This window comes from Pocillopora damicornis, chromosome 8 (assembly GCF_964200805.1).
Source record: "Pocillopora damicornis chromosome 8, jaPocDami1.2, whole genome shotgun sequence".
Taxonomy (NCBI): domain Eukaryota; kingdom Metazoa; phylum Cnidaria; class Anthozoa; order Scleractinia; family Pocilloporidae; genus Pocillopora; species Pocillopora damicornis.
In genome coordinates, this window is record NC_142677.1 from 20217176 (window position 1) to 20229137 (window position 11962).

General features: G+C 35.3%; 4 protein-coding genes across 6 annotated transcripts in view; 2 read left to right on the top strand and 2 right to left on the bottom strand.

The window, feature by feature from the left end:
• Positions 1 to 363: 363 nt before the first annotated feature.
• LOC113683246 (superoxide dismutase [Cu-Zn]) lies at positions 364 to 3910 on the top strand. Its single transcript, XM_027200465.2, has 5 exons — positions 364 to 560; positions 1192 to 1288; positions 1880 to 1949; positions 2339 to 2462; positions 2791 to 3910. The coding sequence occupies exons 1-5, from the start codon at positions 498 to 500 to the stop codon at positions 2938 to 2940; spliced, it is 504 nt and encodes a 167-aa protein (XP_027056266.2). The 5' UTR covers positions 364 to 497; the 3' UTR covers positions 2941 to 3910.
• LOC113683248 (glutaredoxin-like protein C5orf63 homolog) lies at positions 2918 to 5930 on the bottom strand. Its single transcript, XM_027200467.2, has 3 exons — positions 5721 to 5930; positions 5183 to 5239; positions 2918 to 4364 (listed from the first exon to the last, which is right to left on the bottom strand). Exons 1-3 carry the CDS (start codon positions 5928 to 5930, stop codon positions 4191 to 4193), a joined length of 441 nt encoding a protein of 146 aa, XP_027056268.2. The 3' UTR covers positions 2918 to 4190.
• On the top strand, positions 5922 to 10523 carry LOC113683249 (c-Myc-binding protein-like). Of its 3 annotated transcripts, XM_089214722.1 has the most exons (8): positions 5946 to 6062; positions 6153 to 6225; positions 6297 to 6345; positions 7332 to 7461; positions 8040 to 8123; positions 8912 to 9003; positions 10063 to 10101; positions 10380 to 10523. In XM_089214722.1, exons 1-6 carry the CDS (start codon positions 6045 to 6047, stop codon positions 8996 to 8998), a joined length of 441 nt encoding a protein of 146 aa, XP_089070848.1. In that variant the 5' UTR covers positions 5946 to 6044; the 3' UTR covers positions 8999 to 9003; positions 10063 to 10101; positions 10380 to 10523. The 3 variants fall into 3 exon arrangements, with proteins under 3 accessions (XP_027056271.1, XP_089070848.1, XP_027056270.1); XM_027200469.2 differs by lacking the exon at positions 8040 to 8123; XM_027200470.2 differs by lacking the exons at positions 8040 to 8123; positions 8912 to 9003 and having other exon boundaries at positions 5922 to 6062.
• Positions 10524 to 11141: 618 nt separating this feature from the next.
• Positions 11142 to 11962, bottom strand: part of LOC113683210 (kelch-like protein 18) — a 2896-nt gene continuing 2075 nt past the window's right edge. The window contains exon 1 of the mRNA XM_027200425.2: positions 11142 to 11962. This exon is cut by the window's right edge and continues 2075 nt beyond it. The gene's annotated coding sequence lies outside the window, so the exon portion shown is untranslated.

Consider the following 11962-nt stretch of genomic DNA (forward strand, 5'->3'; position numbering starts at 1 on the left):
GCCATGTGAATAGAAGCTAAATACTGGTGTGATAAATTTCAAATATTGAATGTATAGTAAGTAATTGAAAGAGTAAATTTGATTGATTGCTTGTTTCTGTTGAAGGGAATTTTTCAAAATCGTTAAGTGCAAACTTCTTCCTTGGAGTCATCCCCCTGATCACACCTTAACCATTTTAATTCACATTTGTAAGTGGATATTAACTTTAATAAGAGTTTTTCTTATCATTGATAGCACTCAATAGTCTAGATGACTGTGGGGTTTGTTCCTAATCTTCGATTTGTTAACTCAAGTCCACCCCTCTATCCCTCCTCCTTTCCCTCCCACCCCCTCCCCCCTCCTGTTAGGCTAAAATTTTTTATGAGGTCAGCGGTTTGTTTTCACACGCGAGTATCGAGGCGACAAAGTTATTGTTATGCACTTTTCGCGGTCTTCGCGGAAAAGGGTTATTAAAAAATATATTTGCCCGCGAAAGATCGATTGACTTCTTCCTGGTTATGGCTCATGCAGTATGCCACTTAGCTGGTGACATTCAAGGAACAGTCACATTTTTCCAAGGGGTAAGATTTTCGTTTGAAGTGGCTTCACTATTCAAGATGACCTCTACTGTGTCAAATAAACATTGTTTGTCAGCTTAAAAATGCATTGTTTTAGTATTCTCAAGACGTGGGAACAATTTTTCGAGAGGGCTTTGATTAAAAGTATTGTAAAAGGTTACGATTAGAATGCTTTCATTCTCACGATTAACTTATTAGCTCGAGCTGCATATATCTTCTAAATGGCGTACGGGACAGGATCCCATTCAAGTAAGATTAGGGAGGCTATATTTGAAGCTTAGTTAGAGGCAGTGTCTAACCCCTTACCTCATTCCTCGACTTGAGTGCAGTTTTGAATTTTTCCGACTTGCATAACGTGCAGAAACAGTTTTAAATGCATAAGAATTGCGTCAAAACAAGCTTTTGAGAGTTTACTTCGTAAGCTCGCCTTCAGTCGATTAATTAAAAGTTCATTAACTTATCTTGAAACTCACAAAAGCGAAATTAGTGAAGACGTGTTGACACCATTGGGAAATCAACTGAAATGAAAAGATGAAAAAGATCACATCAGCAAAGCGGTTAATTTCAATATTTAACATAGGATTGAGGAATTGTGAACTCATTGAGTAAATTGTTGAACTTTTGTCTTAATAAGCAACCTGGTGGGCCATGTGTAATCAGAGGAATTTTACAGGGTTTAACGGAGGGACATCATGGCATCCATATTCTAGAATATGGGGATGTTTCACAAGGTTTGAAACCAATGCTCACTCATTTTTTGCTTTATGGTTCAAATATTTTAATCGGATTTTATGGCTATTGGAAAATTTCAATTTCCTCTCAAAGGAGAAAAATCCTTAAGGGAAATGGGACTTGTTGAAGCACAAGCTTTTCTAAAACATACCACTCTATACACAAACATAGAGTTATTTTTTATATATATTTATAAAAGAAATTACTCAAAAATTGTATAGCATATCTGGATTTTCCTCAAGGTTTGGTGCTTGGAAGGGAAAGAACAAGGATCAAAGTATAAGCCATTTAGTAGTTTTATTTGTAACTTCTGCAATATATTTTTTTTAAAAAGATTTTAAACTTTTTTTTGACAAGAGTGGAACAGAGAAAATGTGTCTCCATTGATTAATACCCTAGCCAGTTGTCATATCAATAAAGCAATACCAGCTGAGATACAAGGAAATCCTTGGCAAATGACCTTATTTACCAGGTTCATATTTTGATTATCCAAGAAGTCGTCTTAGTGCTATTATACTGTTTGAATTTTAACTAGGTTTTAAAATGTATGTTTTGGTAACTTTTTGCATCAATCATAATTTATATTTCAGGTTGTAAAAGTGCTGGTGCTCATTTTAATCCACATAATAAGACACATGGTGGACCAGAAGACAACAACAGGTCAGAATTATTTTTTTTATAATCCATAATCACAAAGGGGTGCACACAAGGTCATGCACTTCACATAATTATTCACTTTACACTTGTAAAAAAATATGTTGGTCTTGAGCAAATAAATGTTATCTCACTGTAGTTGCCACTATTTAGCTTATCTCAAGTCATCTGTGATCTTCTGGAATTAAAATGATATAAAAAAAAAAAGAAATCTTCTGCTGTAAAGGAAGTTATTCACTGCTGGGAAAGTGTCAATTAGGCTGAGTCTTTGAGAAGCTAGATAGCTCCTGCTGGGAAACTTTAATTTTGGTTTAATTTCCACTTTTTACCAGACTTGAAAACTAAAATTATGTTAATTGTTTTAATATTTTTATAACTTTTGGCTTGATTTGAAGCAACAGACATGCTGGGGACCTTGGAAACATTGAAGCTGATGACCAAGGACAGGCAGAAGTCAACATCACTGATAGTGTTGTGTCATTGACAGGGGAATATTCAGTGATAGGTCGCACCTTGGAGGTCAGTGTTTTGTTTTTTGCCAAGTGAAATTTCATGGGACTTCAGAACATTAGGAAATGTACAGATATTTACCTTTGAACACAAATGCATTTCTTCCCTTCTCTTCTACCAGCCCTTCTTGGAAAAAAAAAATGAATAAAGGTAGCCCTATTGTTAAAGTATATTCCTTTTTCTTCATCCTGTGTGCTAGGATCAGCAGAATATCACAACAGAGTTGATGGCCAATCACACAATGTTGGCTGGCAGTTTTTCATGGCCTGCATAAATCATGTCATAATTGGGGTTTGTGTTGGCAATCATAGAAAATTGCTCTTCTATCTCTCACTAGCAGGTTTGTGAAGGTGTAGATGATCTTGGGAGAGGCGGACATGAATTGAGTCTTACAACTGGGAACAGCGGTGCTTGTTTAGCTTGTGGTATCATTGGAATTGCAAAATATTCAGAGCATACTAAAGTTTCACCAGATGATTCTGTTTAATCAAGTTAGACATCACACTCATAATTATGATGCGCAAAATTTTCAAATGGTGAGAAAAGTATTGTACAGTTATTTTGTTTATAGGTTAATTGGTTCAACCCATTTTGTCTCATCTGGAGCTAAATTTTTTCTCAATTCCTTTTTTTTTTAAATTCTCATGATGCAGACAACAAGTTTTAAGAATAATTAAGATAATTGCTGCTATGTTGGAGGAAGTTCCATTTCTAAATTTAACCAATGCAAACAAACTTCTAGGTTCTCTGTGCGCCAAACTTTCTTAAGAAATTGTATGTGCAGAAATAGCTTTATTGGAAAAAATTCTGTAGATTTAAATACAAAACACTGCAGTCCCATGCACAGTGCATCAATTTTCCTTTTCCTTACTACCTGGAGTTTGCTAGTATCATATTCCTTGAATTTGAATCGAGTCTTCATTAGTTTTAGTCTTGCTCCTGATGACTTAAAGGGCAGTGTAAGTCACTAAGTGTGGCAATTTACACCCCAACATCAGAATGCATATTCTCCATACTGTTCTCTATACATTTCCTAAGGTGCTGAAAAGGAGAATTATTTTAAATCCTTTATTCTCATGACCTCAGTTTTTGATTCAGGAGTGCTACTGTAGGAGAAATTATAAGCTAGTCACCATACAAGCTACTCTATATTAACTTCAATTAAAGAAACTTTTTAACTTTTAAGGATAAATATGATATTTTCACCTAAGGTGATGCTTGTCCATTTTGTAAGTATTAGTAATTGTCAAGGAGTTGTTAGACATATAAGTGACAACAAGAAAATTGTAGTATATAAATTATTTATTAGTTATACAGTATATTAGTTTTATTTAATGTCAAATATTGATTTTCCTTGCAACTTATTATGCAAAACACTTATTAAAGAAATTATAATGTTTTTGCAGTCCCATAAGAAAAGAAAACATTGTAATAAAGCTTTCCACTTTCTTTCACTATTTGAAGACTGATCAGAAGACATAAATATTCAGTTGAACATTGCATATAATTTTGACTTTACTACAAGAATTTGATCAAAAAGAGTTCATTTTGAGCAGGATAAGTTATTGTTTTCTTGGGAAAGACACGCACATTACCTTCACTTTCTATACCTTAAAAGTAACTCCTTTCTCTTCTGGAGAGTACTCTTTGCCAATCTTAGAAAAGCAGTTTTAGATGATTTCCTATTGTGATGCTGTGAAGTATGGTATTATCTTATTCTTTGAAGGTCATCTTTCTCTAGCCTCTTTGTTGTTCTTCAAATTTACTTAATTCCCTTTCCAATACCTCTTCATTCACCCTGTGCTTCATGAGAAATGATCCATTTAAATGGAACACAGGAATTTCATATCTGTATTTCTCAAACCATGCTTCATTTCCTTTTGCTTTGATGTCCACTTCTTCAAACTGAAACTGAGGATTTAGATATATATTATTATTTATAAGCAAGCATCTTCAAAGTAAAGTAATAATAATTAGTATTAAATGAATTATCAAGTGAATGTTTGGGTTTTGTCAGGCAAAATTTATTGTAGATGTCAGTACATCTAAATCAATGTAGCTTTATTATATGGCAAGGTAGTCCTAAGGTTAATTCAAGTTTTCTAATTAGTTCTTACTTGGTCTGTATTTTGCCATACAAACCATTTCTATGGGAATGAATATATCATAATATGCCAAAAAATTTTTGTTTGCAGAAGCCTACATTTTCAAAATAAACAAGTTTGGTCTGATTGCCATATAATAAACTACTTAATAATATTGCTTTACTAGGGAATGTTGGTCCTTACTTGTTTTTCTATGGACATACTGCCACAAGCTTGGGTCAATATTACCCAGTACCACCCTCAAACTCAGTTGGTAAGAACTTCATTAATTTAAGGAAGCATTAAATTGAAGTATAGTTCACTCATTTATTTTCTACAATCACAGAAAACATGGAGAACCACTATACAAGGGGAGAGGGATTGAAAATAACAGTATCAGGGATAGAATTGGTGTGCACTTCTAGAGTATTGCATTATCAATGTTGATGTGTCAACAAGTTTGTCAGCCTGGCTCCTGCCTCTTGCTTGGCAATCTAACTACACTTTTTTTTTCTTTTACATAGACTGATAAACTTTCTTATTTTTAAAGTTCTTGTAATTTAGTCTTATTTATAGCCTATTAATGTTGAGTTAAGTTGTTTTTAAATTTGAAAAGAAAAAAAATCTGATAGTGTGAATACCAACCCTGTGTCTGTAGCTCTCTATGGCAACCTTGGCTTCATCACAAAGTGGGCAGACATGCTGTACAGAGGCAATAGAGTTGAGAATTGTCGAAAAACAAATCCTCCCCTGGGTTCATCCTTAGCATTGGGAAGGGGTGGAGAAAAAGGGAAGGGTTAAGAAAATCAAATTTGCCAGAACCTTCCCTCACACTGTCCACGCCTTCCACACTCATCTCAATTTCTCCATCTCTTGCAAAACACGGAAATTATTGATTAAAAAGGTGCTTACGATTTTGCAAGACTCTCACGCATCCAGCTTTTAACTCTACCCATTCTTGTATCCTATAAGTTCAGCCTAATACCTACTCTCCGGAGCTCCTAACCTGTTTGTGATAATATTAAGACCATTATATTTTTATCCAAGTGAGTACTTATGAATTAGATGTAAATTTAAGTTAATGCCATAATCCTAGTGACACTAACATACATGGAGGAGTAGTTTTAAAAAACCTGCTCTGTAGGTGAAAAGAAAGAAGCACTATCTAGCCGAAAAATCTTACCTTGGTGTACAAAGTAAGAACAGGGAGAGCTGACTTGGTGGAAAAACGAGTAAAGCTGCTGCCGTTAAGAGATGTATTACCCAAGTGCAACTTGGTTGCAATCGCAAAAGCAGCCCCAATCCATTTAGAGGTAACCAGAGATGCCGGCCCAGCCGCCATCTTGGGAGAACGCAAGACGTAGGAAGGCTGGGCTTGACTAACTTTACCCATAATACACCTCAAAAGTGTAAGGATCTGTTGATTTGTAATTCTTGTTGCTACAGAGTTTTTTATTTCGATTTCACAAATCTTCTAAACTCCTTTAAACCTTTCGGCCTCAGAAAAATGACTTCACAATACAGGGTATGTAGTGCGAAGTTTTTTTGCAGTTGACCCTCTTTTAGTGTGATTGAAGTGTTTTTTCGATGTCGATTTTTTTTCCTATTTGTGAAGGTGGCCGATTCGAAACGTGAAGAGTTTAGAAAGTATCTGGAAAAGGCGGGAGTTATGGATGCTTTGACCAAAGGTGAATTTCTAGTCGATTTCCAGTTCATTTTATTCCTTTTGCTGAGTTTTTTCCCTTTGTTGGTTCAACAGTTCTTGTGAATTTGTACGAAGAACCCGAGAAACCAGCGAATGCGTTAGAGTATCCTTTGTAACGTACGTATTTGTGTTCTGTCTTTTAAACAAAAACTGTATATTTCAGCACAGATTGTAGTAGAAGTGCCACCTCTTATCGAGAAGTTGTTACCTATTAAGCTTTAATGGTGATGTTCGATGCATCACAAGTCTGAAATGAATTATTATTGATAAGGACACCTTTGCTTGGTTTTTATTTGCATTTGGTAATCAAAAGTAGGTCACATCGTCCCATTGCACTCACTCCAAGATAAGGTACCCTCCAAATGTAGTCATGAATTCCCATCCCATGCTAGATTCAGGGTAGATCATATCACCCCCCCCCCCCCCCCACTCCCAGGTGCACTCAAGTCACCCTATGTTGGATTGAGTGAGTTGGTTGTGTTTGCATTCAAAATTGACTCCAGTAAAAAAATGCTCCTGAATAAGGAGTAATAGTTAGATGTTATGATGAAGCAACAATGGTTTGTGTAAAAAAATAGGCTGACTTCAGTCAGCCTGACTTGGGATGATATGTCTAGACTGGGTGAGGTCCTCCAACTTAGGGCACTGTTACCATGTCAATCTAACAACTTTCCATGTCCTAATTATTTTTTTTCACCAACCAACAAGTCAATTAGGTTATAGAGAAAATTTTATCATTTTTTATTGCAATTCTAATGTTAGTTGGGTTGAGAACCAGCCACAGGCTGTTACCATTCTTGAACATTCAAGGTGTGGTACAAACCTTTGATCGTGATTTTCCCCATACCTAAGCACTTTAATTTATTATTTTTGTTGGGTTGAGAAACAGCCACAGGCTGTTTTCATTCTTGGTTCATAATTTCAAGGTGTGGCACAAACCACTGATTGTCATTTTCCCCATAGCAAAGAAATTTACCCTAGCAGGCACAACAAGTAATCAACATATTGCCCCATGGTCTTTTTCTCTATGAGGATAAGTTGGTCTTAGTATTTTACCACTAATAATCTTGGACCTTAATGATGTTGAAGCTTCATGAAGGATCATCTCCATGGAGGTCCCCCTGAAACAGCAGATATTGAAGCTTTGAAAAATGAAGTCTCCGACTTAAGACAAAAGGTTGAGCAGCTGACGATGGAAAACAATGATCTTAAACAAAGAGTAAGTTCAAAGACTTTTTGCAATAAATGGGTTATGTGCACCACACACTAAGTTTACAGTATATTACTCTAAGAACCAATTATGCTCTCTTGGTTTCCAAGATTTGGTCTGGTCAGTGTTTCCATAATGAATATTGGCTCTTTTTTTTAATCTTATTGGGCTAACAAAACCTCACTGGGATCACCAAGTTTGACATGAAATCATGAAAAAAGAAACTTAATAGCACACTACCCATACTTGTCATTCCTGCCGTCTTTTCCTAGAATTTAGAGGTTCTAATACCAAATACATGTTCCAAACCACAATGCAATCCTGCAAATGCTGACCTTATGCTTATTCCAGATGACCTGTTAGCATCATAATTCATCAAGAACCTTGCCATGGGTGATATAGGAGTATGGATGTTGTGAAATTAAACTTATAAGCTTTAATTTTTCAATCACACCTTCCCAATTCTTCTTTCTGAAACAAACATAATGTTCTTTTAATTTCATGCTAACCTGCCTAATTCTCCTCAAATGTTCTGGTGAAGCTGAACAGTTTCACCTTTCATAATAACAATCATTTAATTATAACAGATAACATCCCTTTCTGAGCCTCCAGTCTCCTCTTACACTCGCAAAAGTGTTGAAAAGAGATTATCTTGGGCTGCGGAAACTCCTGTAAGTCTTGTCAATGCATTTAACAACTGCTGTCAACACTTTGGTGACCTTGTTTCATTTGAATTAAGCACAATTATTTAAAGTAACTTTTGTCTTGAATAGCATCAAACTAATATTCTGAAACAATTAACAGAAGCAGGTATTCTAAATGTAAATCACTGTGTCTATCTCTTCTTGTTATTTACTTTATTGATATCAGGCTCTTGCAGAAACATGTAGAAGTAACTACTTTTATCAATAACCTTTAAATCATTGACAGAAAAGAAAGCAACTTTAAGATGTTTTTAATAAATGATGTGTAAAGCGTAATACTCCTGATATTATATTTAGAGGTAGTAAATATTTTTTAAAATGTTTTTAAACTCATCTCTTGAATACTTAAATGTTGGTTTAATTAATGGAGGACTATTGTAAGTATCTGCTGGAAAATCAGAAAATTTTAAGCCTTGGATCAAGTACTATCCAAAACCAACCCAGCCAACATAGAAAGAAAGACTCAGGAAGTTTTCATGGCTCATCATTTTAAAAATTTTCTGTGATTCCTCAGCAATTACAATGATCTTATTGTAACAGTATTTCTTGCTGTTATCAGTGAACGTTTGAAAACCACTGAGTTGGTAACAATTTAATAGTCTTCAACTATTTAACTAACCAGCAATCTTGCTAAATGGAAAAAATTTGTTAAAAGCTGGTATTTAAGTGAAAGCTTTTCCAAAGAAAGATATGAATGGTCATACTTTTTTTTATGAAAACAATGTAACACTAAATTAAAAGTAACTTCAAACTAGGTTCAAAGCCGTTCCAACAGCCGTAAATCTACAAGGACCCCAGGGTCTCTTATTCCTCAAGAGCCAATTGTTGAACTTTCTGAATAAAATCTGTGAGTAATTTATGATCTCTGCACCTTGTCTAAGTAACCTCACACCTTTAATAGGCTACACCCATTGATTTGCAAGTCATATTACAGCCTACTGAGTTGTCAGTAGGAGAACAGGGGGAAGGATGTGATGTGTTTGATAACATTTGGCACAAGACTGTGAATGTAGCAGACTAGGCTAGGAGAGGAAAACGTAAATTAGCCATCGTAAAGGGTAAAAAAGCTGACGTTTCGAGCATTAGCCCTTCCCCAATCGCTCTGGCAAAGGGCTAACACTTGAAATGTCAGCTTTTTTACCCTTTACAGTGGCTAATTTATGTTTTCAACTCAGTTGTTAACACTAAATTACCAGTTATATTCTCCCACCGACACAGCACCACAGTTTCTTTAGAAACTTACCCCTTTAGGCTAGGAGACAGATTTATCCCAGAGATACTTGAGTTTCAATTCAGTGAGGCACAACGGAAGTTTGGCAAGCACGTTTTGACATTAGAGTTGTTTTGTTATCATGGGTAACTAACACCCTTTCCAGTGACATATATTTTTACTTCTTTTTGAGAGATTTCGCATGTGATGGTTGATGACACATGGCACTTTAGGTTGAGTTGTCTATGGAAATGAGGAAGGTTGTGCATGACAATAATTTTTAAGGCCAAAACCATGTCACCAAACTGTTGCCACACCTCACTCAACTGAAAATCGTAGTCTTTCATCATTTTCCAGGGAATCATAAATTGTATATTAATAATTTGATATTTATAACACCCTAACAAACATGTCAAAGAGAAGGAAATGTGAGGAAGTAACCAATATCAATAGTAACTACGTGCCTTCTGTTAGAAATCTGATCAAGAAAAAGTCTGAAATTCAGCTCTACCTTTGAACTGTTTATGGTGCAGTAAGGTTCCACCCATCTTTCTATTCCAAAAGAAAAAGGATTTCAACCATTGCTGAGCATTGGCAAGAACACAGTAAAGGATTGACTGTCAGATTTGATGGGCAGTTCCTTTGTTTTCAACAACTTTATTTTAGTGGTAATGTTGATGTAAATCTTTCTTTCAGTTACAGTCCTATGAACCACAAGCTGAGGATAATAATCCAGTAAGAGACTGAGAATTTTAAAGTTATTTATTGAATTAATTTCTAATCCCTCTCAGACAGATGGTATATTTTAGGGTTATTTCCTAGGCTTGTCTTTTGTCTGTTAGAGAAGTACACACTCAGTGGTGCTTGCACCAGCAAGCTGCCCAGAAGGCTTCCTTTTTGAATGATTCTACTGGTGACAAATTTAGCCCTTTCTGGGTATTAAATGTCACCATAGCTAAATCCATCAAAGGATATCTTGCTTGATCCCTGACTGCTTTTTTTTTTCCTTGCAGGGAGAATAAGTGAAGAAAATATTTACATAGTTCATCCTCAGTGTAGAGAGATCCATCTGTTTTCGTTGTGGATTTGTAGTTCATTTTGTCTTTTGTAAAATAGCAACTTTGTCATTAAAGTGGTGTGTTGTTAAGTGAAATTAAGACTGCTAAACTTTTAATTTACTTTGCTCCTGTGATGATGTTAAAGGTCCTATTGTCATCAACATTTCATGGTCACCTCTTGATGTCTTTCTCTACTAATATGTAGCTCAAAACTTTTGGGTTTGAGCTTTTGAAGATTGCCCCCAATTCATCAATTAAAAGTAAGTTCATGCAGATCATCTCAAATGTTTCACTTTCATTTTTTTGCCCTGGCAAATAATTGAAATAAAATTCAAGATGGAAAAAAAGACCAAGCGAAGGAAGCACTTGTTTTCAGGGAGGTCTCCTCCCCCTCAAAAAGAAAAAATTTTTTTAAATAAGATTAAAAACAACAACAATAAAACAACAGGAAACATGGTCTGGTGGATCTTTACAACTGAAAAACATACATGGAATCTTATGTCTATATTTCCGGTGAGTGAATTGCGGCAGCAAGAGGTTGTGCAAGTAATTTACATTGCATCAACTTTATAATTAGCATGCTCTGTTGATTCTTTCAATACATAACAAGACTTCCTCAAGTTGAAGTTAATTCAGTCTTATTTTCTTAAATGCATCACTTTATGTCAAGGACTGATCTATTACTGGAAAAAATAATTTATCACTTTCATGCAACACTTATTATCATCATCTTTATTTGAAGACTTCCATTGATTTCTGAATTTAATCCTTGCCAAACACAGAATACTACAGGTTGTTCATTTGGCTTTACAGATTAGAGAATACATTGGTTAAATATTTCCAGCTGACCTATTTGAGGTGTTAACAAGTATTTTCTCTTGTTACCTCACACTTTTCCCAGTCTGCTACTACATTTCTTAGCCCTGTAACTCCCAAAGGTGATAAACTAGTAACTTCTCATTGCAATTCCAATAGGTTATCTTGCAAACAGGGTGTGAGAATACACAAGCTCATCAGATGAGTGTTATCTTGATGTAAATTGGAATTCTCATGTCTTATTTACAAGGGAATGTATGGCATTCAGTTCAAAGAATAAATAATCATAACCTGGGAGTTAAAAAGAGTTCAAGAAAATTTGGTCAAGAAATTTATGAAGAGCATTCAGTGGCTTCATGAAATTATGATTACATCTTAAACTTTGTACAGTGTGTTTCTGATATTTATCTAAAACAGCTCTCTTACAAATGTCTTAGCAACCTTAACCTGGCCTAGGTTTAACTCAGTAAAGATGAGCTAAAGGGAAGGCTGATGACAAACAGCAGTTTCTTTTCTTTGCCAGACAGCATTGTTGGCATACAGATTTTTGGGGGTTTATTTCCAGTGAGATTGTAAAGTACCTTAGTCTTGATCAAGTTGTACATTGTGAGCAAGAAAATGGCTGTACAAATTTGATGAGTAGAATCTTACCAGATGGTGGGGAGAGGCCTGATAAACAGCTGCAGTAGAGTTCCAACAATTGGGAGACATGAAATTGTCAT

Bases quoted from the DNA above. Each gene is read 5' to 3' on its own strand.
- LOC113683246 (XM_027200465.2), top strand. From the start codon at position 498: ATGGCTCATGCAGTATGCCACTTAGCTGGTGACATTCAAGGAACAGTC. The intron at 561-1,191 runs GTAAGATTTTCG...TGTCTTAATAAG, and splicing joins CAGTCACATTTTTCCAAGGG to CAACCTGGTGGGCCATGTGT. The intron at 2,463-2,790 runs GTCAGTGTTTTG...ATCTCTCACTAG, and splicing joins TGATAGGTCGCACCTTGGAG to CAGGTTTGTGAAGGTGTAGA.
- LOC113683248 (XM_027200467.2), bottom strand. From the start codon at position 5,930: ATGGGTAAAGTTAGTCAAGCCCAGCCTTCCTACGTCTTGCGTTCTCCC. The intron at 5,240-5,720 runs GTAAGATTTTTC...GCCTCTGTACAG, and splicing joins TTCTTACTTTGTACACCAAG to CATGTCTGCCCACTTTGTGA. The intron at 4,365-5,182 runs GTTGGTATTCAC...CTAAATCCTCAG, and splicing joins TAGAGAGCTACAGACACAGG to TTTCAGTTTGAAGAAGTGGA.
- LOC113683249 (XM_089214722.1), top strand. The intron at 6,226-6,296 runs GTGAATTTCTAG...TTGGTTCAACAG, and splicing joins TATGGATGCTTTGACCAAAG to TTCTTGTGAATTTGTACGAA. The intron at 7,462-8,039 runs GTAAGTTCAAAG...TAATTATAACAG, and splicing joins ACAATGATCTTAAACAAAGA to ATAACATCCCTTTCTGAGCC.